Genomic DNA, 27,846 nt, shown 5'->3' with positions numbered 1-27,846 from the left:
GTGGGTGGGGTGTGGGGCTAAAGGTGTGGCATTCTTCAACTGATTCTCTCCCGCTGTGTGTCGCGTGTTTTCCTTCTTCGTCCCAATCTGGCTGGTTTCGACAATAACCACCATACGAAGCTCATCAATGGCCAAGCCATCTTGACGTTGGACGATCAACTTCTTATCGGAGGAGATAGACAAGACAACCATATAGGCCGTATTTATAATTACTCTCTTGACGAAGCTTTGTTCAGTTATATGTAATTGAAAACTATAAAACATATCTCCTGACCGTGAAGATGGTTTTTACGTAGGCTAAAAACTCACTGACATTGATTTATCATCTCCCTCTTCCCTCTTTCCCCAACCTATGCTACAACAACAAACCAAGCCTTATCCCAACTTAATGAGGTCAGCTATACAGATCTTTGCTTTCCAATAGAAGGAAAGAAAGAATGCAAGAATGCAAGATGAAAGATGAAAAGTGAGAGGTGAAAGATGAAAGTAAGAGGTAAGAGGAAAGAGGCATGGCCCGACAAGTTTGGAGAATCTCAGCTAAATGGATCTTTGCTCTCCAATAGGCTCTATTTGAGGTCATACTTGGAATAAGATCCAAACTACGCATATTATTCCTAACCACTTCTCTTTAGGCTTGCCCCTAGTTCTTATGACTCCTTCAATCATAATCATATCACTCCTCCTTACTAGGCTTCTGTTAAACATGACCATACCAGTTCAAAAGGATTTCCCAAGGCATGTCATTGATCGGGATAACTCTTAAATCAGCTTTAATATACTAATTTCTTACTTTACCCTTCATAATTTTTTCTACATACCCATCTTAACATCCTCATCTGCCACACACACCTTCTCTATATGCCACTTTTTAATTGCTCAACATTCCCATCCATATATCATAGCCAATCGCACAATAGTCCTATAGAATTTCCCTTTACGCTCCAAAAATATATGCCAATCACACAACACTCCAAATGTACCTCTTCACTGCAATCATCCCAATTTAATTCTTTGAGAAACAACATCTAATCAACTTATATCCTTTATTTAAGATTAACCCCATATATCTATGTAAGATAATCACTTTGTGATCTCTCTTTAATTTTCACAATTTCATTATCCATCGTAGAGTGACAAAAGTTGCACATCATATGCTAAAGAATATTTTAGATTTTTTTTTTTTTTCCGATTTTGTTAATGATCCAGTTTGGTTTGTTCTTGATTAGAGCCAAATTCAAAACATACTAACAAATCAAATGAAGGGCCATGCAACATAATGCAAACGGCAAATGTTGCTAATTGACCAATATACTTTGAAGATGCATTCGCTTATGAATTTACAAGGCAGCTGCTTAGAATCAAAGCCAGCAAACCTACTAAGAATTTACATTTCTCACCCTCAACCCCACTCTACTATCAACACACATTTTTAACCCACCCAAAAAGAGGAAAAAAAGAAGAAAAAAACCCCACTCAAACAACCCTCTTTAATCATCTACCTATGTCATGCCACCATTGCTTCTTCAACCTCTAAGAAGATGAAATAACGCAATATCTAATTGATCAAAATGAGCTTCCACATGATTGAAGCCCAACTCTGAAAACCAATTTGATTTACAGATTGTTCATGTCAATGAGAGAAGTCCTCACTTCCAACACCAACGCTGGACTTGTCCACCATTCGCACATTGTACTGCTCATACACTCTTGCCCTGTTCTCCGCCCACCATTGTTCTGCTTGTTTCTCGCTAAACCGCTTCCGACTGCATTCAGATATTTAAGGAATTAAGGCACAAAAGGGCTAATTTGCTTAAAACAGAAAAATAATCTTGTTTCTTGTAACGAAAAGGAGCTCGCAGAAGAGGGGAGGGGGGCGACATGCTAAAAATTTACAGAGTAGGCTGGATGAAAATGGACCATGGAGAGCTACAATATACCTGAAGCGGACTCGCTTTAGATCTTTGAGACCACCAGGTAAGGATGTAAGTGTAATATACACACCAGGCTCATCTTGCTCAACCCATTCAGCCTCCAGATTAGTTTCACCTTCAGTTCTGTTCCCATTCCTGGTCATTGCTTCAGAATGGCCGAGTCTGTTGTGACTAGAATTACGGTTACTAGTGGTGCTTGATCCATTGGAAAGCACCATGCTGTTTGCTCCATTAGTATCTGGTTCATGGGAAATTGCTGGACTGCTCATTCGGTCAATTGATGCAGCAGAAGCATCAACTGAAGCAGGACTGGAACTGAAGGAAGGCGGTCTGCTGTTGCGTGCTGCTCCCACAGGTAACCTTTCAGCCATGTCTTTCAACTATTTGATAATTAAAAAGAAAATAAGTCGGCAGCAAGCAGTCAAAAAGAGTAGTAAAATTTACAAGTCTACTACCAAATAAAAACTTTATGCAATTTCCATAACATCAAGATTCTTGCTTCATACAGTCTATGATTCTATCAAGTGGTTAAATAAACCTTTGCACAGAAAGAAAAGGAAAAATACATATTACTCCAACTAGGCCGGAGACGAGATCTCTAACACCATCATAACGTGGTTGCACAAGTTACTAAGTTAGAAAAATTGGTCTTGATTGCCTGTTTATTAATGGTTTCATTAGAATTTAATTCTATCTTCTATGCCCTAAGGTAGAACTAATAAATGTAAGACAAGGTGATACTGGTAAGCTCGCCTTTTGTGCTACCATCAATCATATTTGAATGGAGCATAACCTCCGTAGAAGGGCTTTCAACTCTAGATCCTTCGATAAGATTTGGAATGACATCTACTTTGACATCTCCTCCAAACATAATAAGACCCCCCGGTGGTTCGGTTATTGACACCCCAAGGAACAGGCTAATTGTTGTCTCCTAAGGTTTACCTTTGTTTATTTTGATTGCCCCTCCTCCCCCTCTCTTTTCTCCTTTGTTATAGCATTATTTATCCACCCAAGAACAACAATGTTAAACAAGGAACTTATCGGAGGACAAAGAAATAAACGAACCCCATATCTGCTCTTTGAAGGCCTTTGAGGCAAATTGGCAATGAAGAAACACTGCTCACTTCGCTGTCTCCTCACAAGTAAAGGGAAATGAAGGGAGGTAAAATAAATTTACTTCTGTAATCATGATTGCGTGAATAACTTCTTAATAACTATGGTTATTAACCTTTTCAATTGGATTCTTTATTTTTCTATCAAATCCAAGTAAATTAATTGAAAATTGAAATAAAATGTAATTAATAGATACAGAAAGTTTTTCAGTTATTACACGACCATTGTTGGTTATGACAAGGAAATCATTATATTTTTGCTTTAATTTCATTTCCCTTTCCTTCACTTCCATGGTTCCACCCAAACAGAGCCTAATTAGGGGAAACCAACACAACTGACAGTGATTAATACCTCAGCTCTTTTGATGTATCACATGTATCTCTTCCTATCATTCTGGCACATCAAGAGTAAAAGAATTAGCAAAAGGAAGAGATCAACTATTTTCTACAAATCAACTAAGTATTAGAAGCTTCCAATGTCCTCCTGCTATCCCTGCATCCATATTACATAGGGTTGAATGGAGATCTGGTTCTTCACATTTTCTGCCTATTTCAGCTTGTCCTTCCCATACTGTAGCTCCCCCAACCACCCCCACCCCCACCCAAAAAAAAAAAAAAAAAAACCCCCAACATGGTTACCTCATAATTCAAAACTAATAAAGATACAAGTTCTGTTAAATAGGTCAAACATAATAAGAAAAAAACAAAGGCTGTTAGAATTGCAAACCATAGACAACTTCACCAAACCAGCTCTCAAAACATAGAATTATAATACTACACTTTAAACTGAACAAGCAGCATTTTTTTCTCCAGAAAATTTTCAATCTTCTAAGATACGAGTGTAATGAAAACCCAAAGCACGGCATAAACTAAAGCCAATGTAACAATTGATGTTAATCTAAATGCTAATCAACTTTAAGTAAAATTTGACCTCGACGTGTGATTATGAAAGTAGACATGTATCTTACTTGTGCAGTCAGTGATTTAATCACTTCCTTTGCTGCTTTGCATTTTGCAGTCTCTTCCCCTGCAATTGCAATGGCTTCTTTCAGCTGTTTCGTCAATCTTTCAAGCTCAACGTCTTGAAGTTGTGCTTTATGAGTGAGATTTTCCACCTACATATAAAATTAGTCAGACATAATTCCCAAACACACTAACACAGCAGCAAGTCGTCCAAAAGAAAGCAAAAGCAAGAGTTCAATTCGTTTGATCAATAAACTAGAAATCTTTCCTTTGGTTATAGATGGACCTACAGTTACCATATCAGACAGAATAAACCAACTACAGCCTTGGGTTTCAAAAACAAGAAATTTGGTTTCATAAAATGATCTGAACATTATAACTTCTGAAGAATCAATATAATGTGAAGCCATTTACACACGACATCAAACTAATCAGTCAAAGAAAACAATATCAACTCTACGATTAAATCTATATTAACTTATTCCCAAATGGAGGCCATAGTTTTCAAGGCACCGCCTTGGTGTCCAGGAGGTTTGTCTGGGGCCTAGGCGATTGTCGCCTTATTGCATTGTATGCTGCCTTATGTTTTGACACTTATTTATGTCAAATATCATTTACTTAAGATATAATATAAATAAGAAAATACCCCCTATTTGAATCAAATAAAAATAGCTTAAAAATCAATTCAAAAGAATAAAAAGTCAACTCCCCGGTCCAAGAACAAAAACTGCATTTTTTTGTTGTAGCGCGATTTTCAACTTTCAAATGCTAGGGTTTTTCTCAATTCAGAAAATTTTATAAATTTTATCATGGTGAAACATTGCTAAAAACTAGAATTCTAGTAAAATAATCTTTGTTTTTTATGTTTATAAAATTATTTCCATTCAGGCGATTTAACAGCATTTGAGCATTTTAAAATAAGTTTATTCAAAACCTAACTTCATCACAACAACTCAGATTTAAGTAATCTTAGACTTGTTGGAAAGCTAGTTTTGTGTAATACCTAATACAAAAAGTCTCATGTAAAGGTAAAATCATTTGACCAATCAAACTTATTATAGAGTAAGAGCATTTCTCTAAATGTCAGTAAGGCATGTTGATTTTTTATGACTTGACGTGAGTGCAACTATGTTGATTTTTTATGACTTGATGTTGCTTAATGTATATTTTTATGTCATAGGGTATATATTGTAACATATTAAATAACTTTAGAAAATAGAAGAAATAAAAAATAACATATGACCGATTTGATCGCCATGGCAACGCCATAGTGGGCGATTCATCTCCAAATCGATTAGCCACCCTCCACCGCCTTGAGTCGCCATGACACCGTGACAACTATGATGGAGGCCAAGCACACTAAGCAACAACTGGGAAAAGAAGCTTCTGGCCCATGTAAGTTAAGACAACAAAATTAGATGAAAATGACAGCATGTAACGTATCAACCACAGTTTGTCTCTATTTTCCATTTTATGTTGCATTCACTGTTCAAGAGATCAGAATCATCACTGGAAACGGTCGCCCCAGATTCCGATCCGATTCCAGTCCGAACATGAAAAAGCCTGAATCAGTAAAAAATGGGACCAGCCGTATCCGGTTCCAATCCAATCCCGATTACTTGAACCATGGTGACATTTCACCACTTCCAGTCCTCAAAATGTGCATTTCGGTCAGTATATGCATAGCACAAATAAGATGAACAAGTTATCCAATGAATCAGAACATCATTCTGTACACATCTGTCATGCTCCTCTCTTATATATGACAGTGGCACAGAATACAAGCACCAAGTCACATGTGAGTTTTGTCATGTTAATCTTATAAAACTCTGGTGACAGTGGCAAATTTCATGGTACTACCAGTGAGGTAAAATTAGAGACGAAAAGCAACAAGAGCATGGATTCACTTACCATTATCTACATCAGAGAGAACCAGAGAAAGATGAGGATCAAAAAAATTTTGCATTACACCATCTCTCTTCACTGGCAGTAGCAGAATTTTTTTTTAGAATACAAGTACAAACTTGTATTAGTGACAGACAAAATGAAGTAAACTATAGAAGCATGCTATACAATCAATACAAGTTCTGAAAAGACAGGAACACCAACCTCATCCAACATTCACTGATAAAAAACCAAACCCCTGTACAAAATAAGCATAATTATCCCACACAGCATTAGCATTCCGCCCTCTGAATTCCATAACAGAGCTTCAAATGGAAATTATTCTCTTTGCTTTCCTGGCCACCCTGCATACCAACTCTTCCTTAGCTTGAAAGATCCTTCTGATCTTCTCCATCCAATACACAAGCACAGTGCGCATTTCGATATTTACCCTCTTCCTCCAACTGCCCCAACCCCTTCAATCCTCCATAACAGATATTAGAACGAAAAAGATCCATCTAAACACCAACCACAGGCAATTCAAATCTCCCTCCTTTTGTAAACATCACCTCCATTCATTCCTCAGCCTCCATCCTCTACTAGTGAGACTCGATTCCCAGAATCTTTATGCAGTTATGCTGCCTACATGAAGAAAGAAATCCTTCTTGGAACCCACTGATGCAAGATGAAGTTGAGTGTATAAGCATCCCCCCATAGAAAGCTTTGACTGAATCATTCTGCATCCCCTGTAGATCTAGCAGCCTCTAACACTTGCATCAACAGAACTACTCCAGCTCCAGCTGTTCACATCTCTTTTTAAAGCATGCAAGTACACCCTTCAACCTGCCAATATTTCATATGACCTTCCACCATAAGGATACTGGTCCAAGCAAAGGCATACATACCATATTCAGCACTTATCACCTACTTCCATGGCTCACCATCCCCCTCTCAAAGCCTCCACAGCCACTTCAGCAATAAAGCTGCACTCTTCACCCTGATTGGGTTAATACCCAACCCACTTTTCCCCTTTCTTACCTTACACAGCTCTCCCAATTCACCAACTGGAATGTCCAGTGATCATCTTTCCCATGCCACAAGAAGTCACTTTCTCAATCCACCGAGCAATATGAAGCAGTGATCAAGAACAAAGATAGATAGAAAACCAAAAAGACATCTCCACCTCCACTTTAGGTGAAGCACAGTATTCAGAGAGAACTGTCTATGTAATTCTCCTATTTTCCCATAAACTACCACCTCCTCCTCCTCCTCCCTCTATTTCATCTTCTCTTTCAACAGTTTCAATTGGACAGAGTAGAGAAAATCTAATCCATTAAAAAAATAAAGAACATAGTAAAGAAAGCAATAGACAGGACTATGATAACCACCATATGACAGTAGCATACTCCATGTTAGAATTTAGTACTTTGCAGTCTATTCTGTAACTAATCAAATTTCAGAAGGTAAACATAGTTATTGAATTCTACACCCCCATTCCCACATACAGTCCCCCTTCCCATTTTGGTTGTCCTAGTTTCTTTGTCCATCTCACAAATTAAGTGGCAAATCTTTATGAAGTTTACAATTTTACACCCTTAAATTGAATACTCAATCCACTTTATTCAACTTGAAGAATGTTTGGACTAGTATTGAAAGGGTACATGTGAAAATTGAGGGGATTTTAATGCTTTAATCACTACTACTTGAACTTTGGGCTTTTTCAAAGGGGATGGTCATTGTGGGATGGAGGGAGTAATAGATCTGGGAAAACAAGAATTTTAGAAATATGAATAGTTAGATAAATTATAAAAATTAGAGCGAATGATTCCTTCAGTTAATTTATTCATGTCAGAAAACTATACAAACCATAACATAGAATTTATCTAATTTTCTCCCATAGGGATACCATATTCATCTCAGGACACAATGTAGCATATCATCCTCCATCAAGACACTTTACTAGTATATCCATAATCCATCATCAGATGCATGCTCTGGAGGCCACAAGTTTGGACACTTAAATCACGTAAGAACGGTACAAAGTTTCCACACTAACTCTAATGTATCATGTTGAGTCACTAAAATAATATTGAAAATTTAGTTTGCCTTTTTTTGAAAGTTTAGCATACATAGTAAAATACTAAGATGAGGATCAAGCTGCAAAAAGCTTACAAATACGATATGTAAATCAAGACCTACTAGTCTCGGTATTGGCGCTAGAGATAAGTAGGGGTGGTTTTGTCTTCTTTTTATTTTTCTGGACTGTTATTCCAGTCCTGCCCCTGTAACCTTTAGGTTATTATATATGAGTGAAGTGGGAGTTACAACTTACAATACATAAGTTGTAACGCGCAACTGGTTACACATCTATCGCATCCACTCTTTCTCCTTCTTTTCTTTTTCTTTCTTCTAATATTTACATGGTACCAGAAGAAGATCCTTAGGTACTGCTGCAACTTTCCTTGGGTCTTGTTCAACTCTCTGTCAAAGCCTTAACCATTATTGGTTATTCATATCAGAGAATTCTAGGGATTACTTTCAGTTTTGTTTGAAGGGGTGCAGCACCCTATGCTGTTTTTGGGACTATTTAGGGACTAGTTCATGTTACGAATTAACAACTAGGTCTCTTTTCGGTGTTGGTTGAACTGTGAAGTAAAGAGTGTGGCTAGAGTTTCAGATTAAGAGGTGGACAGAAAGTTTCAGGGTTTTGTCAGGGTTTTCTAACAAAATGGATTTTTGTCAGGGTTTTACAGAGTATCACTGTTTGGGTCTCAACAGCTTCTCATAGTTTCTCTATTTTCTGAATATTTTAAAGAATGTCTGAACCACCGAAGAATGGTATCACTGAGGTTGTTTCTTTATCGTCTAATCGTATTACTGAGAAAAGGTTAGAAGGGATTACCAACTTTCAACAATGGAAAAAGATTGCTAAGTTGGTATTGACCGGTCATGGTCACCAGGATCACTTGACAAAGATTCAACCAGCCACAGATACATCATGGGAAACGACTGATGCAAGGATTTTGGGACAGACTGAATTCTATGGATAATCATATTGTTGACTTGGTTACCCATATTGATACAGTTAAGGAGCTATGGGAATACCTGAACGTTTTGTACTCTGGACAAAACAATCTTTCCCGTATATGAGTTATCTCAAGAGTTATATAGGGCTGATCGAAAGGGTCGTCCTTTCACTCAGTATTTTGCCAACTTTCAGCGAGACCAGCTTGCTGTCATGGGCTTTTTGGGTGGTCTTGGTAAGGAGTTCGATTCCGTTCACTCTCAAATTCTAGGTGTTGATAAGGTAGCCACACTTTCAGACACTTATTCATGAGCTCTACAAGTATCTCGTGAGAATCCGCATGATTCTACCCCTGTTGATAATGCAGCCATAGCTTCTTTTACACCTAATCGTGAGCCCAATAGTGGGACAAGTGGTGGTCGTGGTCGTGGTCGTGGTCGTGGTCGTGGTCGTGGGGGCTGGTTCTACTAAAACCCCCAACTCTAGTACTCGCATAATTTAGAGACTTCTGGTTCGATGAAGACCTGTCACCATTGTGATTGCTCAGGACATATCCAACGCTTTTATTGGAAGCTTCATGGCAAACCATTTCAATAACAGTTTGCCAATTCTACTACTATTGTTGATTCTGCTGTTACATCCGCTTCACAATCCGAGGGTAAGACAACAAAGATTTGTGATGAGGAGTATGCACACTTTACTCAGTCATCCCAGCCATCTACTGCTACATTCTTTTAGACAGGTAATGCCACTGCACGTCTTTCGACTGCTTCCTACCCTTGGATCATTGATTCAGGTGCATCAATCCATATGACTGGGGCCTCAAGTATACTTTCTTCTTTTCATACATCGTCTTCTAATTTCACCTTAACCGATGGTTCTTTAGCCAAGGTTACTGGTAGAAGCACTGTTCATGCCACTTCTTCTTTGTCCTTATCTTTTGTTCTCTATCTACCTGGATTTCCCTTTAACCTTTTGTCTGTTAATAAGTTCGTTAAAACTCATAATTGCTCTGTTAACTTTTTCTTTGATTCTTGTGTCTTTCAGGACCTTACAACGAAGAGGACAATTGGTAGATGTCGTGAATCAAGGGGCTGCATATACTTGAGGACACTTCATTTGTGGCATGTTCGAGCGTAGCATCACCTCACCAAATTCATTGTTGTTTGGGTCATCCTTCAGTGGATAGCTTGAGGAATTTAGATTCTCAGTTTGTCTATTTCTAGTTTAAATTGTGAGTCTTGTCAGTTTGGGAAGCTGCATCATCTAAGCTTTCCCCCTAGGTTCAATAACGGCCTAACCAACCTTTCTCTCTAGTTTATTCAGATGTTTAGGGTCCTTGTCTAGTTGTTTCTAAGTTGGGATTTCGTTATTCTGTTACATTTGTCGATGATTTTCCAAGAGTTATCTGGATTTACTTAATGAAAAATTGTTCTGAGTTGTTTTCCATTTTCTGTGCATTTGTATATAAAATTCAGAATTAGTTCAATACTACTTTGCGCACTCTTCATAGTGATAATGCCAAGGAATATTTTCTGCTCCTTTTTACTACTTTAATGGTTCAACGTGGCATTTTACATCAGTCTTCCTATGCTGACACCCCAAAACAAAATGTTGTGGTAGAAAGGAAGAATAAACACCCAATAGAGGTCACTCGATCTCTTCTTTTTGAGATGAAAGTGCCAAACCTTTTTGGGCTGATGGTGTTTTAACAACATGTTATCTTATTAACTGCATGTCTTCCTCTGTCTTATGTGGTGGGATCCCTCCTTCTCTGTTATTTCCTTCTGCATTTTTATTTGCTTTACCACCACGTGCCTTTGATAGTGTTTGCTTTATTTGTAATCATCGTCCAGGTATTTCCATGTTGGATCCAAAAGCTCTTAAATGTATGTTTGTTGGCTATTCTATTACTCAAAGGGTTATCATTGCTATTCCTTTGAGTTGAACAGTATTTTGTCACTGTTGATGTTTCTTTCTTTGAGTTCACTCCTTATTCTAACCCTTCTTTTGTTGCTTCTGAGTTGGATGATGATATTCCTTTATATGTTATTTAGTCTTTTGTTCCTTAGGTTCCACCGACATCTCCGTCGCCATCTCCATCACCACCGCCTTCGTCGCCATACCATGTTGTGTACCAACGTCGCCCTCAGCAAGATTTGCTCCCCCCCCCACTTCTTCTGCCTTGCCTCTGTTGTCTGTTGGTCCTGAATCAGGTAATTCTTCTTTGCTTCCTCTTCTAATCTTGATGTACCTATTGCTTTGCGTAAGGGTGTTCGAGGTTGTACCTAGCATCCTATTTTCAACTTTTTGTCCTATTCTGGTTTGTCCCATACTTTCCATGCTTGTTTAAATACTGTTGAGAGTCATCCTATTCCTAAGTCTATTGCGGAGGCTCTGTCTCATCTTGGTCGGTGGGCTACTATGATTGAGGAATTGTTGGCGCTAGAAGACAATCAAACATGGGACCTTATTCCGTTACCCTCAGGCAAATCCGCTATTGGTTGTCGCTGGGTTTTTATGGTGAAGGTGAATCCAGATGGTTCATTGGCCCGTTTGAAGGCTCATCTTATTGCCAAAGGACATGCCCAGGTAGATGGGGTGAATTACTTGGATACTTTTTCCCTGTGGCTAACCTTACTTTTATCTCTCTTGCTGCTATCCATCATTGGCTTTTGTCTCAATTGGATGTCAAGAATGCCTTCTTACATAGTGATCTCCATGAAAAGGTATATATAGAGCAACCTCCTAGGTTTGTTGCTCAAGGGGAGTTTGGTATGATGTGCAACCTCAAGAAGTCTTTGTATGGGCTGAAACAGATGTCCTCGAGTGTGGTTTGGTCGATTTATTGAGGTGTTTTCGGAGTTTGGGCCGACACGGTGCGGTAGTGATCATTCGATCTTTTCCTGACATTTAGTCGTAGGACGGATATTTCTTATTATATATGTGGATGACATTGTTATTGCAGGTGATTCGTCAGGGATTGAAAAGCTAAAGGAACATTTACAACAGAAATTTCAGATCAAAGATTTGGGAAGGCCAAAGTATTTCCTAGGTGTGGAAGTGGCTCAGTCAAGGAAAGGAATTTCGTTGTCACAGCGAAAATATGTTATTTATCTTATTTCGGAGACGAGAAAATGTTGAGCTCTAAACCCTTAGATACCCCCATGGATCCCAATTTAAAGCTTACAACTGATAGTGGTGATGTTTTTGGGGATCCTAAGAAGTATAGAAGGCTTGTTGGGAAAATAAATTATTTGGTTGACTCGACCTGATATTGCTTTTCCTGTTAGTGTGGTGAGTCAATTTCTGTTTGCTCCTCGAATGCCTCATTGGTAGGCTATTATGCGTATTCTATGGTACTTCAAGAAGTCTCCTGGAAGCGATCTACTTTACTCTGACATGGGCAGGTTGAGGGTTTTTCATATGCTGACTGGTTGGTTCTATTGATATAAGATCAACTATAGGTTACTGTACATTTGTTGGAGGGAACCTAGTGTCATGGAAGAGCAAAAAACAGAGAGTTGTGGCTTGATCAAGTGCAGAGACAAAATATCGGGCTATGGCACATGTTACGTGTGAACTGATGTGGGTGTAACAGCTATTGGCTGAACTTGGGTTTATTGATGACGCTATTGACTGAACTTTGGTTTACTGATGATTCGCCTATGCAATTATCGTGTGATAATCAGGTTGTTGTTCATATTGCTTTGAATCTTGTGTTTCATTAAAGAACGAAACACATCGAAGTAGATGGTCACTTCGTTCAAGAGAAGCTGCAACAAGGACTTATTTTTCCTAGTCATGTTCGTACAGGAAAACAACTTGCTGATTTGTTTACAAAGTCTTTGTGGAGCACTCGAGTGGATTATATTTATAACAAGCTGGGCTCGATTAACATCTATGCTCCAGCTTGAGGTGGAGTGTAAATCGAGACCCAAAAAATGACCCCATCACAACTCTTAAGAGCATTTTTTTTCTTTCAAATAAAAATTCCAACTCTAGGAGCACCAATGCCTAGCAGACCAGATTTTCCCAAGATCTGACATCATATTTAAGCTTGATGGTGCCTGAAGGAGAGGCCCAATAATTAATACATGATGGAGAACCTTAGGGAAGAAAGGGAAAATCAAAGTAGGGAGGGGGAAGGAGGGGAATCATACACTTAACTGGTGCACAAACTCAACATCTTCATTCAATAATCTAATCACTCTAGTTTGTCCATCGATTACAATCAATATATAGGAAAGTAAAGACAAAGAATTAGAGGCTTCACTGAAATGGAAACTAGCCTAAACTAGGAAACAACCATAAAAAGGAAACCAAAGCCAATAAATAAATCCTACTCCTACGTTCAAGTCTGGAAAGTAAAAGCATGAAATTAAATACTAATTAACTACTAATTTTATTTCCAACCCTTGTTGGACCAAAACCCTGGGCTGGACCGGTTCTTCTTGGCTCTTGGCTTCCAAAGCCAGTCATGCTGGTCCAACCAGGTAAAGGCAGCCATATCTGCATCAATACACTTAGCCTATGTTTGGAAGCCACGAAAAGAAAAATAAATAAATAAATAAATCACAAACATACTAGGACAAAGATCATGATGACACTAATGATCTCCTCTTTTTCAAAAGATTTCAAATTTTTTTCTTTCTTAACTTGACTTCCAGACATAGCCTTAGGGATTTTAGGGTTTGAAGAACTAGTATCTTTCCAATCTTCAATAATTAAATCAAAAGAGATCATGGAACTAAATATCATTCTAAACTAACCGAACCCTCTGAGTGGTCTTGGTTTCGGGCCTGGCCGAAATGAAACCCAGGGTTGAAACCCATGGTCAAAACCCAAGTTTGAACCCAGGGAGGCCAAGGTTGAAATCTAGTGTCAAAAACCTCATAATGAGATCCGATTTGTCTCGGTTTCGGGCCTGGCTGAAACAACGTATGAAACTGAGATCTCGATCCCTGAAACAAACAACCCAAAATGCGTCAAGCAGGGAGGTCAGACTCACAACTATTACAATAGTGAAGCAGATGCTCAAACAGCCAAACAGTGCCACCATGCACCAATCTCCGAAAAAAAATTCCCAGAATAAAAGAGATCCAACTCCACAACATGCAGCAGATGTCAAACGGTAACAACCACTGAGCACCACATAAGGGTATTAAATGGAGCAAGACTTCCACAAAGTGTGACAATGACTCAAGAGCTAAAGGGAAAATCCGGCACGCATGAGGTTGAGAAACCCTGACATGCCATCTCTTTTTTACCACCTTACAGGTGTTAAACTTGTTACTTTTCATTATCTTATGATGGACCTCAGAAAGAAAGGCCTCATGGTCAGCGGGGCATCAAACTTGCAAGCCATTTATGGAATGGGTCTTTGCTTCTCATTGGCCAGGTGGTGGGCTCAGTTAAAGTTTCAAAGGTAGATTTAGAAGAAATTCCTCCATCAGAAAACAAAAACCATCTCTAAGGTCATAATAAAGTAATAAAAATAAGCCCCATCTTGATTTTGAGTAAGGTAAGTACTTGCCCCAACTCCAATATCCTGTTGTAACATGGATGAAATGTAGAATTCTCTTTCAGATAGTGTTGTGATATAGATGTTGAAAGCCTAGAAAAACTAAAACAGAAAACATACAACTCTAGAATAATCATGCAGTTTAATCATTGATTTCTGCAACATAGAGTTGGTAAACAATAAAGAATAAAACCATTATAACTCGGGAAGTAAATAAAGCTGAACAATGTTCAAACAAAATAGACAAGTTACAACTTACAAAAAAGATAGTTAACGAAAGAGGTAAAATCTATACCTGGGCTCTTAGTTGAAGAACTTCTTGGCTGAGGCTATCATTTGTCCTTTTAGCATCATCCACTACCACTTTCGGTGATGTGAGTCCAGCCAATGTTGGGGTCGGTGTCGTAGAACGAGGTGGGCTTGGGCGTCTTGATATTGGAGATGTTGCTCGGGAAACAATTCTTGATCCAGGAACAGAAGCTGAGAAGAACTTTTTAGACGATCCAAAGACAGGATTGAAAGATTTAGAAATATTAAGTGCTCCCCATTGAGATCCTCCATTTGGAATGGGTGAAACACGGCTACCATTAACTTCTAGTTTCTTATTTCTCTTGGAAGACCTATCTACTCGCTTAAAGGAATCCATGGAAGAAAATCTAGCCAGCGGTGGATGAGATCTTGAATCCAACCTTTCATCCTTTTCAGCCAGCTCATTAAGCCCCTGGTTTATGCTTCCTCTTCTATTCATAGAGTGGTGAGATGAAGCGTCAGTCTCAATGGCTTTTCTCAGCTTACTGAAGCAGTTATCACAGACACGATAAGATTTGTTTGGATTTGGTGCCATAGAAGCTTTAAGGGACTTTTTACTGCTACATGAGTGACAGAAAACAAGCCCACAATTATAACAATTGTGACGCTTTCTTTTGAAATTAAATGGCAGGCGGCAACCCGAACACATTGATTGATCAACACCAGATACCCATTTATGAAGACAGATAGCTGCAGTAAAATTGGTACCACAAGCAATACTTTTGACTTGTTTATCTTTCAAGGCTTCAACTAATGTTGGGATACTCCTATCATCTGTATCGCCATGACCCAATCTACCATTTGCTCCCTTGCCCCAAGTGTAAACTTCAGTTCGAGAAGTTAAGACAGCAACGTGATAAGCACCACAAGCTATCTCCTCCACAAAATTCTTTATAAGTTTACCTTCAACATGGGTAGGGAGCTTCCCATCAGCATGAGGATTTCCTAGCTGACCATATACTGGACTACCCATTGTATAGACATGGCCAGAGGTTGTAAGTGCAACCGTCATGCTGTGCCCGCAGGAAACTTGACAAAAATTGGGTTCAACCAGAGCTGCAACACATGTGGGCACAAGTTTTGATTCCTTATCACCATGCCCAAGTCGACCTTTATCTCCATCTCCCCATGTAAACAGCTTTCCAGAGGAACAGTTGCTGGAATTTAAAGTCCCAACCATGACCTCTACAACTGCAGCAGTGTGCCAAACACCACAAGCTGCTCGCACAGTGCGCAATCCCTTGAGAGATTCCACCTCCCTGGGAATTAACACACTTTTCCTGTCTCCATGACCCAGAACTCCAAAAGTTCCATCACCAAAAGTAAACAACTGCCCAGAAGAGGTTACAACAGCAGTATGCCAAGGTCCACAGGAGATGGACGACACATGTATACCCTCCAAAGGTCCATTGACCTTTTTTGGGACCCAGTGACTAACCACATTTCCATGTCCAAGGAGCCCAAAGTTGTAAGTACCATCACCCCATGTGTACAGGTCTCCAGAGAGTGTCACAGCACATGTGTGGTACTCCCCACATGCTACAAGCTCAATGTTTGTAGTGCTAAGAGCATCAACTAACTTGGGGTGTGCAACATCAGAATCCACAGCATGACCAAGCCGGCCACCTGATTCCTCTCCCCAAGAGAAAAACTCCCCTTGTTTAGTTACTAAAGAAGCATGACGTCCACCACATGCAATGTTTTGAACATCAAGAACTACAGCAGATTCCAAGGCTTTTGGCACAAATGAATCCATTTTAAGACCAGTAGAACTTCCAATTCTATGAGTGCCCCCACCCAGAACACCGTCTCCAGTGCCCTCACCCCAAAGAAAAACATCCCCTAAAGCATCCCCATCATCATGGCCAGAACCTTGACTAGATGAGCTAACTGCACTTGATAGACTTACCCTAAAGGCATCCATTCCCATGCCTTTCATGTGTCCATTCATGCTTTCTGAGCCTCCTGACGACGTAGAATGCACTGAGCCACTAGCAGAATCTGAGGGGAAGAACCCCTTAGGAGGCACAGCATATAATACCACATCTGAAAATGCTTTTTCCAGTCCATTCTTTGGGGGACTTTCGTATGGACTATGAAGACGAAGAGGATCTCCACAATCCTGAATCAAGAGAAGGAATATTTATCATCTTTGAGGTGGTTAAAGAAAAAATATGGGAACAAGCAACATCACAAGCAATGCACACCTTTTGGAAACTATCACCGCTACCAAATGGAGAGCTCAAAGGTGAACTTCTTCGGGTGTAAGTTCGGGGACTATTTGCTTCAGATGAAATTCCATCACTTCTGGAATCCGTTCTCCACTTGCAGGGATGACTACGTGAAATTAATGATTTTAGACCAATAAACCAGGCCTCAGCTTCATCTTTATCTTTGCAAATCTGATAAAGAGAAAGATCATCATATTAAGAGTTTTTTTTTTTCTTTTTGGATGAATAAATTAAGAATAATCTTCAATCTTCATGAAAGCTGGAAACTGCTTTTAAATCACATAGTAATGAAAAGGTCTATGAGGATAAAACTTCAGCAGTCAGCTGAATCAGAAACCTATGAAAAATAGAAAAAGACAAGTCTAAACAGAGAAATACTAACCAGATCCAGTGACCTATCACTATATATAAGAGAAAATGACTGGTATTCCTTCTCAGGCCGAGGATACCTCTGAAAAATTGCCTGGAGAACACACAGTTGAGCACTGTCATTGATTTGTATCTAAAAACTGAAAGTATTTGACAACATGCAAGCACAGATATCTAACAGTATTAAATACTTTTTAGGGCAAAGAAATTTAACCAACCAAAAAAAAAAAGAAAGGAAAGAAAGAAAGAAAGAAGGAAAGAAAGAAAGAAAGAAGAAGGTACAATAAAGGATGAGAAGGCAATTCAAGGAAAGGAAGCTCTTAGATTAGAACAGAGCAACTGAAATGACGATGCTAATGAAGAAGCACCAGCATCACAACATATACAGAAGTACAAGTCTTGGAAAAGAGCATTGAAAATGCAACTTTAAGGTACTGGTGACACTCGAAACTTCACAATTAAATACTATTTGACAGGAACCGTTACAAAGCCTTAAGAAAAAAAGTGATTCTGTTTCCTTGGATATGTGATTGGTGGCAAGGCCACCCTTGAAAAGTTACTCTATAACGACAGAAGCTGAGAAAGACAAGATTTGACATCCGAAAGGCTTTTCAAATTAAAACTGGTGGCAAAAACAGAAAATAGACACATCAAAGGAAGTATTTCCCAAAGACAAAAATATAGTATGCGCACTCATCAAATATAACGAAGCAGCCTTTCTCACATGCCATAAGTGGAAAGTTTACCCAAAACAAAATGGTGGAACACCCCCCCCCCAAAAGGCCACCAACTAAAGAATTACACTGACCCTAGTTAGAAAATTCACATATTATTCATGAATACTACAGTTGCACGCTGAATCATTGAAAAATACAAATCCTACGGCGACTTTTAAAAGATTCATTTTTTTCAAAATCCTAATATATTATTCACAAATATTTTCCTGTATTTTTAGATAAATAATTGAAAAAAAAAATCTGTTTCTTTTGATACTGCCAGGTATATGATATGATGTTTTAACCAAAGAAAGTGATACAATTAAGACTTATGTTGCTTACAGGCAATTTAGGAGTTAGGAGTGGCTCTGATGCAGTAAAGCTGCATTGGACCGTTATGAACCCGTTTGGAGGCCCATATCGATATAAGCCGGGTACGACTATGGTTGGTTGGTTCAGTAGGATATTTAGGAAGCTTTATTTTATTTGGAAAAATATTATGTAATCTTTTATTTTATGTAGGATATGTAGGAAGAGTTTAGGAGGTTTAGGAATTGTTTTTGGTTAGCAGTCTTTTATTTTCTTTATATATGCTTGTAATCCGACTATGGTTGGTTGGTTCACTAGGATATTTAGGAAGCTTTGTTTTATTTGGAAAAATATTATGCAATCATTTGTTTTTGGTTTAGCTGATGCAGTTAGGCATGGGAAATTTTGAAATTAATTTAGTAGTTTTTGTTTCCTTGATTATTAGTGTAGGTTGTAGTCAAGTTTAATAGGGATATTGAATTTTTATTTCAGTTGCCAAATAGGTTAGTTTTCATTTTAATTGACTTCCAATTTTATGCTTTGATTCTCTTTATATAACCATGTAATGGAAGAGAATTCAGATTTGAAGAATTGATTGAAACTGAATGAATGTTTTGGGTGAAAACTTGGCTTCTGTGAGCTGCGAATCTCTTATTCTCCCTCTCTCTGAAATTCTCCTCTTTTATTCCCTTCCCTTTCTTCTTCAACTCCATCTTATTCCTTCTTGTCTTTGTTTCTGTTTATTACACCTAGCTGCTGCCCTGTTTCTGGCGATAGTTGCAGCCCTACTCAAGTGCTTCGAGCTCCTTTGTGTGTGATCTGTTTTGGTCGAGGCTTTGATCGAAGGAAGCTCTCCCATATACAACCCAAACCCTAGTATCTTGGCTCCTATTGACTCTCCTATTGTGAGAAACAAGACTTGCGACTCAGCCTGCCTGAAGCTACCGCCCAGCTCTGATTTGCAGAAGTTAATTACTCTTTGTGCCCTTGAGGTCTGCAATTAGTATTGCTGGATTCGATAGAATATGCCATGGTGATCCTCTATTTTAATTTGTGGGCTGAATCGATCATAAAGGAAAGAGCTATGTCCCTCGCAAGGTCCTTTCATTAGCGCTGGTTTTGTGTTCTATCGTGACCTAAGGTTGAAGGTGAACAATCTCCTTATTTGCAAACAAACCACTTGCTGAAATTGCCCTTTACTAGTGTTTAGTTTCTCTTTTAGCCTCCTTACATCTTCTTACAGAATTGCCCCTCACTTTAAGAATAATTTCTTGATTAGATCCAGCACTATTGTCTTATATTAAACTGTGGTTTGCTGTTATAATTACAAAAGTGCCACCCATTATTAGAAATTTCAGTCTAATTGAGTTACTATTCTATTGTGGGCCCCGATTTCAGTCTTTGGAACCCGGATCCGCATCATTAGCACTTCTTCTCCTCCTTCCTTCTTCTTCTTCTTGCTTCTCTATTCTTCCATTCCCTGCTCCAACATTGAGTTAGGTGAGCAACAGAGAGTTTGATTACTCTCAGTCTTTCTTCTCGTTGTATCTGGAGTGTGGGGGTTTAAATCACTACCATAAATGATGGGGACATCAAGGTGTACAGCTGAAAGAAGAAGAAGACCCAACCACACGATCCATCTTTGTGGTTGGAGGATTAGAAGAAACAAGAAAGAAGATGGAAGAAAGAAGAAGGAAAGAGAGGAGTCGAACCAGCCTTCCCAGCATTGGGTTCGACCCCCCTTTGTCCTCCCATTTGGCAGATCTTGTGGACCCCACCAAATCTTTGTTACTTTGCTTTAATTCTAGTATTATTTGATTGTTTTAAATAATTAGGAAACTAGGACTTCTTTCTATTGGTTTATTAGGTAGTTTATTATTTCAAGTAATTGAGTTCCTAAATATCTTTTGTTTATTTTTGAAAGTTTTATTCTATTTAAGTGTAAGGCCATTGGCCATCGTTTTTTTGAATCAATGAATAATATTTTGAATGCAGAAGTTGTCGCTTTTCTCTCTCTCACAATCTCCTCTCAGTCTCGGCCTCTCTTTCTTTCTCGCCTCCCCTCTCTCTCACGACTTGCTCTTCCATTAACTTTCTCTCTTTCGCTGCCTCTATCTCCCTCAACTGCTGCTGCTGATCTCCTCTTCAATAACTGGGCTGCTGCTGATCTCTTCTACAATAACTGGGCTGCTGTTGATCTCCTCTTCAATAACTGGGCTGCTGCTGGTCTCTCCTACAATTAACCCAAAACTGTTGAAACACCCAATGGATTTTCTTCATCAACAACAGCGTGGACAGCAAGTTTTTTCATCCTTGGAGGACGTCATCTTCTTCTTTACTCCTCAGACTTGGACAGTAGGTAAGTAGTGAACTGAACCTTCCCATCTCCCCATTGTTCCCTTATTCTTGGCTTCATCCTCCTCCATTAAAACCCCCCTTTTAACCCATTGTTTGACCTTTATTTACCCACTATTTTGCTTCAGATGTTGCTGATTTTCTTATCACAAGCATGACTGGTTTTGGAACATAGAACATGGGATTCTTATCTATCTTTGGTGCTTAATAGGCTAGTGTTAGAACCTAACTTTGCTTGCTACTATGTTCCCTACCCCATATTCCCCCTTGACGCTTGAGTGAGTTTATGTGTTTTTCTTCTTAGACTATTATTGCTCATTGTTACATTGCTCATTACTCTCACTTTATTTTGCATGTCAATCTTGTTTGCTGAGTTTCCCTTATCCTGTCCAACCCAAGTCCCTTGAGTTTACCCTACCTAGTTAGTTAATCTTGTAGGAAACATAGTCACCTAGGAACCCCCTACATCAATAAAACAAGTTAAACCTTAAAGATTCTTTCCCTAACTCCACTTTTGTTGAGGAATCCCTCCCCTGAAACCAATCGAAACCTGCAACTGCTGCTGACTCCAAGTTTCAGAAATCTGCAATCCAAGTACACCATGTGATTTCTAGAACTGAACTGGTCCAGATTGAACCAGCAGGACTAGGCGAAAACTTCTTGGAGTTTCAGAGCTGTTTGAGACAGATTCCAAAGGCTGCAGTTCAAGTTCTTCTCTTGTCCTCTACTTCGATTCCTTTGGTTCCAAGGTTGAAGAAAGCATTTGTCTTTGGGTTTGTTTAAAGCCCTCATTTGTATTTTCCATTAATACCCCGTCTTATCGTCTTTAATAAGTCAAAGGGAAGTTTCTTGAGGTGGTCTGAGCATGTACAACAAAGGCAACAAAGAGGTGCCGGCAGAAAGGTCTATGACCATTCAAAGTGGAGACCTGGGATTGAATCCCTTCTCATGGGAGTGTGTTGGGGGTTACTGGGTGGATAAATTAGCAGTGTACCCAAAAAACAATGGCACAGAATGCTCCTGCAAAACAGAGTTATAAGGTGCCAATTAGAGGAACCAAAAACAAGGGGTAGACTGAAAGTATATGAATAGTGAAACTTGAAAGAGGCTTCAAGTCGCCCTAGTTAGTTGGGACAAGGCATAGTCGAGTTGAATATGTTTCTCAGAGGTTCTCTTACCCATTCTAGATGCTGCAGAAAAATAGTAAACCCATCAACTTACCAATACCATGTGTTTGATAAAATAATCAAGAGGAGAAATAATTAAAATAACTTGAAGGAAACAAAAAATATCCCAAAAAGAAAAAGAAGGAAAAAACAACAACCTATGCTACTGGATTTGCTACTGATGCTGGGTGAACTGTTTAACAAATAAGTTAGCTTAGTCCTGCTAATGGTTTACAATGATTCCTTTATCTGCTGAAAATTTATTGAATGCTACAGATATGTCCTCTCGTTCTCCTATATGTACCATAGGATGAGCATGCAAGAGACAATAGATCTAAATATGAGATTCTTACAGTACGCTGGCCCGGTATAATTCTGGAGACATGGCTTAGTTTAAGGTGCTTCTCCTCCTTTCCAGAATACCAAATTAAAACAGACTCATCCTGAAAGGAATAGCACAAAAAGAGAAGCACTTCGTAAATATTCACTTGGTTATAGAATCAATAAATTATCAGTTTTCTAGTGCATGCATTTAGGCATTGAAAAATGTTCTACAGGAAGACCAAACCGACCAAATATTACCTAGAACCCTTATTTTTATTTTATTTAGTGTAATGCTTTAAGTTAAGCATCTGAACTAACCAACTGAATTGCATAGGCTACACCAAAGAATTGTGCAATATCAGCCAGAGAGTGAGAGAGACATAAACATGTTAACAAAACCATACCCAAGCAACATTGGCAAAACCACACCGGCCAACCAATGATCAAATTAAACATATCATTGAAACTCCTAGGGATACATTCTCCCAACTTTAGGAGGATATATTGCTCCAAAGTTTCCATGGTGAAACCCAGTTCTTATACAACTTAATCATTTTTTTTTCTTCATAAAACAGACTTAGAAGTATATGCAAACCATTTAAGAAAGAGTGGCATTGGGTGCACAATCATAAAACAGCGCTATTTGTGATGTTCTACTCTGTATGTCACTATGTCGGTAGATGACAGCTGATATAAATATGTGAAATCACATTTGAAGGACATATTTCAAACACAACTGCAGAGGATTTGTTATGCTCAAAGCCCCAGAGTATGAGAAATTCAAATCCAAAAATAATTTTTGGAAATTTTTATTCATTGTGCATGTGCATGTGCATGCATGTTGTCAACTTCATATATCTTTTTATGATCTTATAGCATGTTTATCACAACAACGTACTGCTTCACAATTAACTAATTAAGATAGAATTCACTAGAATCCCTAAATAGCAACCCAGTGCATGAGGCTACAGCTACTGAACGGTCTGGGAGGGGCAAATGTATGCAGCCTTACCCCCTGGCTGCCCAGGAGGGATGTTTCCAAGTTTTAAACCTGTGACCAACATGTTGCAATAGTGCAACTTAACTGTTGCACCACAGGCTCACCCATTGCTCACTAGAATCCCTATATGATATAAACCGGATGATGATATGATATAATGCCTTCTTTCCATCCTTTCTCATTTTTTAAACTTGGGCTCGTTTGCGCCCTTCAATCAGGAAAAGAAAAGGTAGCATTTAGCTGAAAATCAATTTACGGTAAAGACACAAAAGAAAAGTAGATGAGACATTTAAGAAGCTTACATTTGCCAACCTGAAGGGACAGAACTTAGGTTTCCCTCTACGTCCATACTTAAGCAAGTATGCTCCTTTCTTAAGAGCAGTAATAGCCTGTTGTAAATCAAACCACCGAGAAATTGAGTTAGGGCAAATTCAGGAGTTGGCTTAACTGGCATTATAAGAGAAAGAAGAAGACAATGATGATTATAATGACGATTATGATGACAACATGGATTTAGCATCAAAACTTCAAGTACAATGTAAAACACAATGCCAAAGAAAAATACTTAGGTTCTAGATTCATATAATTAGAAGGAAAAAGTACAGGAACATGTTGTACCACAATATAAAAGCACAAATTACTGTTACCCGTTTCATATGAATTTTTCCTTAGGTATTGCCCTAAAAGAATAATATATTATTTGTAGAGTGCAATTCATACAATATTATTACATTTTTTTTCCTTGCATCTCTATGGGAGTTTTAATGAACGTTCTATTTCTTAGTAAACCCATACTAAAAAAGAAGAAGACATATACAAATAAATATGAGCTTAATAGACTTAGAATACAAAACCAAAAATACTAAACTGCATCAAAACCAATGCCACTCACTTGTTCTCTTCTCTGTACACTCTCTGAAGCTTCTTCTGACCTCTCATTTTGAAAAGGACGATGAGGAGGAGAAGGAAGCAGGGAAACTGAACTCAGAACAAGATCTATGGCATGCCGGCCTTGTAGACCTTGACCCACAAAGAAACATAGGGTATCTATATTTTTAATAGTCTGACGAAGGATTGAGGAGCATCATTCTCAATGATATTTTTTATCTGTAGGTCATATGACATTTGAGAAATTGAAAAAAGATGCTGCCAAAGCTTAGATCAGTCCAGTGAAGTAGAAAAAGCTTTCTCAATGTTATCTGACTGATACATTCCATTAGTATATTTCAGAAGCCAGACATAAGACCAGCAATGCTTTATGTTGATGAAAGTAGAGAAGAAAGAAACATTAATGTTTCTGAAACAAGGATGTTGATATGGCTAAGTAGCAAGATTAGGAATGTAAAATCAGAAATGGACACATTTAGTGGAACTTAGAAGGTGAAAAGACGAGGAAAACCAAATTAAGCTGGTTCAGACATGTTCACAAAAACCAAGAATGCACTAGAGAGAAGTAGATAGTGGTGTTAGAGGTGTTTATAAAGAGTATGAATAGGTGAAATGACGCAGGTTGCTCCATGAGTTCTTCTAACTCTTTGCTTCTATTCTTAATAAAGTCAAGGTTCAAAATATTGGGTTTCGACCCTTGGGGAGACCGAAATTTCAGTCAAAATTTGGGAAATTTCGAGAAAACTAGGGAAAATTTTCCGGTTTGGTGGAAACTTTGGTTTTGACCCCCAATTTTTTTTTTTTAATTTATTATTATTATTTTTTTTTTGTATGTCCTATTTTGAAATTTCTTACCCATTCACATAAATTAGTTTCATGTAAAAAAACACCTAAAGTCATACTTGTGGTGTTGACTAAAGTTTGCTAATGCACGTTGAGTCGTCGACTGAAACTATACTACATAGTACATATATAAGTTACTAGCTAAAAATGTGAAATACATTATTATAAGTTTAAAACAAACAATACATAATGTAAATTATCCAAAATAAATAATAATATTACATAATTGTGAGTTATTTCTCAATTCTCAAGTCTTAAGTCTCAATAGTCAACACTCAACATACAATTCCAAATAGAGTGTCCAGGCGGTTCCAGTCCACGAGCTGCATATCACTGTAGATGTCGTAGCCGCTCCTCTGAATGCACCACATATGGGTCTCATAACATGTTTTGGGCCCAATTGTTTGGGCAATCCGTCATTACCCATCTATAGGATGCATCATCAACATCAGTAGGTATCCCAGCCTAGGGAATGGCTCAGTCATAGTGATAGGATATGGATGTGGCACATAAGGTTGGGATGGATACCCAAAGATATTGTCAATAAAAGATGACCCACCCCCTGAACTATCCTCCTATCCAAATGAAGTGGAAGATCCACCATACTGTCCATACCCACCACCATATCCAAATGAACCGATGTTCTCGAAAGATGGCACACAAGGTTTGGGGAAGATGGATTTACCTTATTGGTCCACGCTCCCTTCCTCAGGTATATTTGCTATGAACATGAAAGATCCAAGCTTAGAATGAAGATTTGATGGCACAAGGGCAAAATCCTGAGTGTTTTCCCAAGTTTCCCACTTCATAGAGAAGAAATAGGGGGAGAGAGTCAAAATTTTGAAATCAGAAGGCTTGGTTTCCCATTTAAAAAGGTTTCATAAAGGTTGGCCCGATGGTCCACTCAAAAATTCTCACATTTTGAGGAAAATTCCTACATTTCAATCGAAATGTGAGAATTTTGGTCGAAACCAGTGACTTTTAAAAGTCACATGATATTTGGTATCAGAGTCCTAGGATACCGTGGAAATATTGAGAATTTCGATGGTATTGGTAGAAACCTTGAACCATGAATAAAGAATTTATCCCCACCCTTCCAAAAAAAGTATTTGGTGTAAGGCTTAGTTGAGTTGAGCTGTTCTGCACATATCTTATTTTGCAAATGATAAGCTAACATTTTGACCATATAATTATGTGCATCAGGCACCATCCTTCTTTCAATAAACATGATACAACCATGCCTAACTCATTAGATAAAAAGAAATTGACAAGATCAAATCAAATCACGAAAATTGGGGTGAAAACAAAAGGTATGATGTCACGGCTCTTCAAGTCTCAAAATTTTCCAAGTGATTTTTACTGTCTTTCATCACTATTCGATATTCCATTAATCATACTTGGTGATCTTTCTTTTGGATGTAAATTTTCCCTTTCATTGCTAGTATGATAGCCATCTAATTGGTGCTATCATTCTAATCGTACATGACTTCTTGTGTATGATAACTTTACAAATGCATTGAAAAAAAAAAACAAATATATATATATGGTAGAAAGATTTTAGATCAAATTTAGGGGTTTATGAACATGATCACTGCACTAGTATACCTCTAGTTTTGCTCTGATAACTCATTTAGTAGCATTCCAGGGAATTCATAACTCTTGCGCTATAACGTCCTTTTGCAGCCAACTATCCTGTGTAGTTGTAAAGCAACTTTTCTGACCATGTTTCCTACATGCAAATGCCAATTGACAGGTATCAAGAGAAAAATAGCATCCTGTTGCTGCTCGGTCAGCTGATCGTGAGGACCCATTATTTTATGGTGGACGTGAAATGTCAGTTGAGGAAAAAGGTGTCATCACTTTTTAATTAACCAACCTAACAAATACCATATCCAGCTATTCTTACATGTTTGACAATCCAAATTCAGACCTATCACTATACACCACCTTCGACAAACACAAGCTTCCCTACTTGCATTGCTAACTAAATCAAGTTAACAAATTAACAGTGGTAGCAAGAGCGAAAATGTAGCATTTCAAAGAACAAACAAAAGCTTGCAACTCTTCTTGCACATAGTATGCAAATAAATAAATAAAATTCCCTGTAGTCCAAGCTTTTGAATCCTTCTGGACTCGGTTCAAACGACAAATCAACACAAATAAAGTCAACAAATCTGAAAACTCAAGAGTTGAAGGATTACCTGTTCAACGTCTCTTTCCCCAGAGCCCGACCTATTAAGATCTGTTGTCATCTTTTCAGTTCGATACATCAAGAAACAACGTTTTCAAGCCCAATCTGACACTCCAGAGGCTTCAATGAGTAATCCATTCTCAAAACAATCCCTTCATTCATTCGCTCATCCAAGAACTCTGGAATCCACCCAAAATTCACATACAAAACCAAAATCGCGCACTTAAACCCAAAATTATCGCTGAAGATCGAACCAGCCATCGCGATCCATCCAATTCTGACTACAACTACTACATCTATGCTTTCAAAATTTCTACAACACTAGAAATACTGCCACAAACCCCAAATCCTTCGTCAATGCTTAATCTTCTCAACTTAACGTTTCACTGAAAGACCTTTGAAATCTTCTAAGTTTCAGTGAGAATACGAACAACACTAAGAACAATACCTGAAATGTACCTTTAGGTTATCCAAGAGAATCGCTCAGAGATATAAGCCCAAACTCCACTGTTTTCGATGGTTTTTGGCTCGTTGAGCTCGAGATTTCTTGACTGAGAGAGAAAATCGGAGACTAAATCAGAGAAAGAATTTCACAGGAAATCTAGGAAAAGGTGATCAGCTTCTGAACTCATGCAGAAACCGATGGAGAGAGCGAGAGGAAGCTCTTCCACTGGTCGATCCAATGGAGGAAAAAAAGCGAAAAAGA

At 38.4% G+C, this 27,846-nt stretch overlaps 1 protein-coding gene across 2 annotated transcripts; it reads right to left on the bottom strand.

Annotated features, from left to right (window-relative positions):
* Positions 1-1,257: 1,257 nt before the first annotated feature.
* On the bottom strand, positions 1,258-27,846 carry LOC122081240 (PH, RCC1 and FYVE domains-containing protein 1-like). 2 transcript variants are annotated; one of them, XM_042648268.1, is made up of 10 exons: positions 27,151-27,846; positions 23,521-23,607; positions 22,248-22,337; positions 17,362-17,442; positions 16,956-17,150; positions 14,735-16,870; positions 13,808-13,879; positions 4,012-4,158; positions 1,938-2,311; positions 1,258-1,763 (listed from the first exon to the last, which is right to left on the bottom strand). In XM_042648268.1, exons 1-10 carry the CDS (start codon positions 27,217-27,219, stop codon positions 1,631-1,633), a joined length of 3,384 nt encoding a protein of 1,127 aa, XP_042504202.1. In that variant the 5' UTR covers positions 27,220-27,846; the 3' UTR covers positions 1,258-1,630. The 2 variants fall into 2 exon arrangements, with proteins under 2 accessions (XP_042504202.1, XP_042504203.1); XM_042648269.1 differs by lacking the exon at positions 13,808-13,879.

The sequence above is a fragment of the Macadamia integrifolia genome, chromosome 6, assembly GCF_013358625.1.
Source record: "Macadamia integrifolia cultivar HAES 741 chromosome 6, SCU_Mint_v3, whole genome shotgun sequence".
Lineage (NCBI taxonomy): Eukaryota > Viridiplantae > Streptophyta > Magnoliopsida > Proteales > Proteaceae > Macadamia > Macadamia integrifolia.
The sequence above is the reverse complement of the archived record's forward strand: the minus strand, read 5'-3'. Positions and strand labels throughout refer to the sequence as shown.

Coding starts and splice junctions, on each gene's coding strand:
- LOC122081240 (XM_042648268.1), bottom strand. CDS start 27,219: ATGTATCGAACTGAAAAGATGACAACAGATCTTAATAGGTCGGGCTCT. Junction 17,443..22,247: donor TTATACCGGGCCAGCGTACT/GTAAGAATCTCA, acceptor TGTGTTCTCCAG/GCAATTTTTCAGAGGTATCC. Junction 4,159..13,807: donor AAATCGGATCTCATTATGAG/GTTTTTGACACT, acceptor TTTTATATGTAG/GTGGAAAATCTCACTCATAA.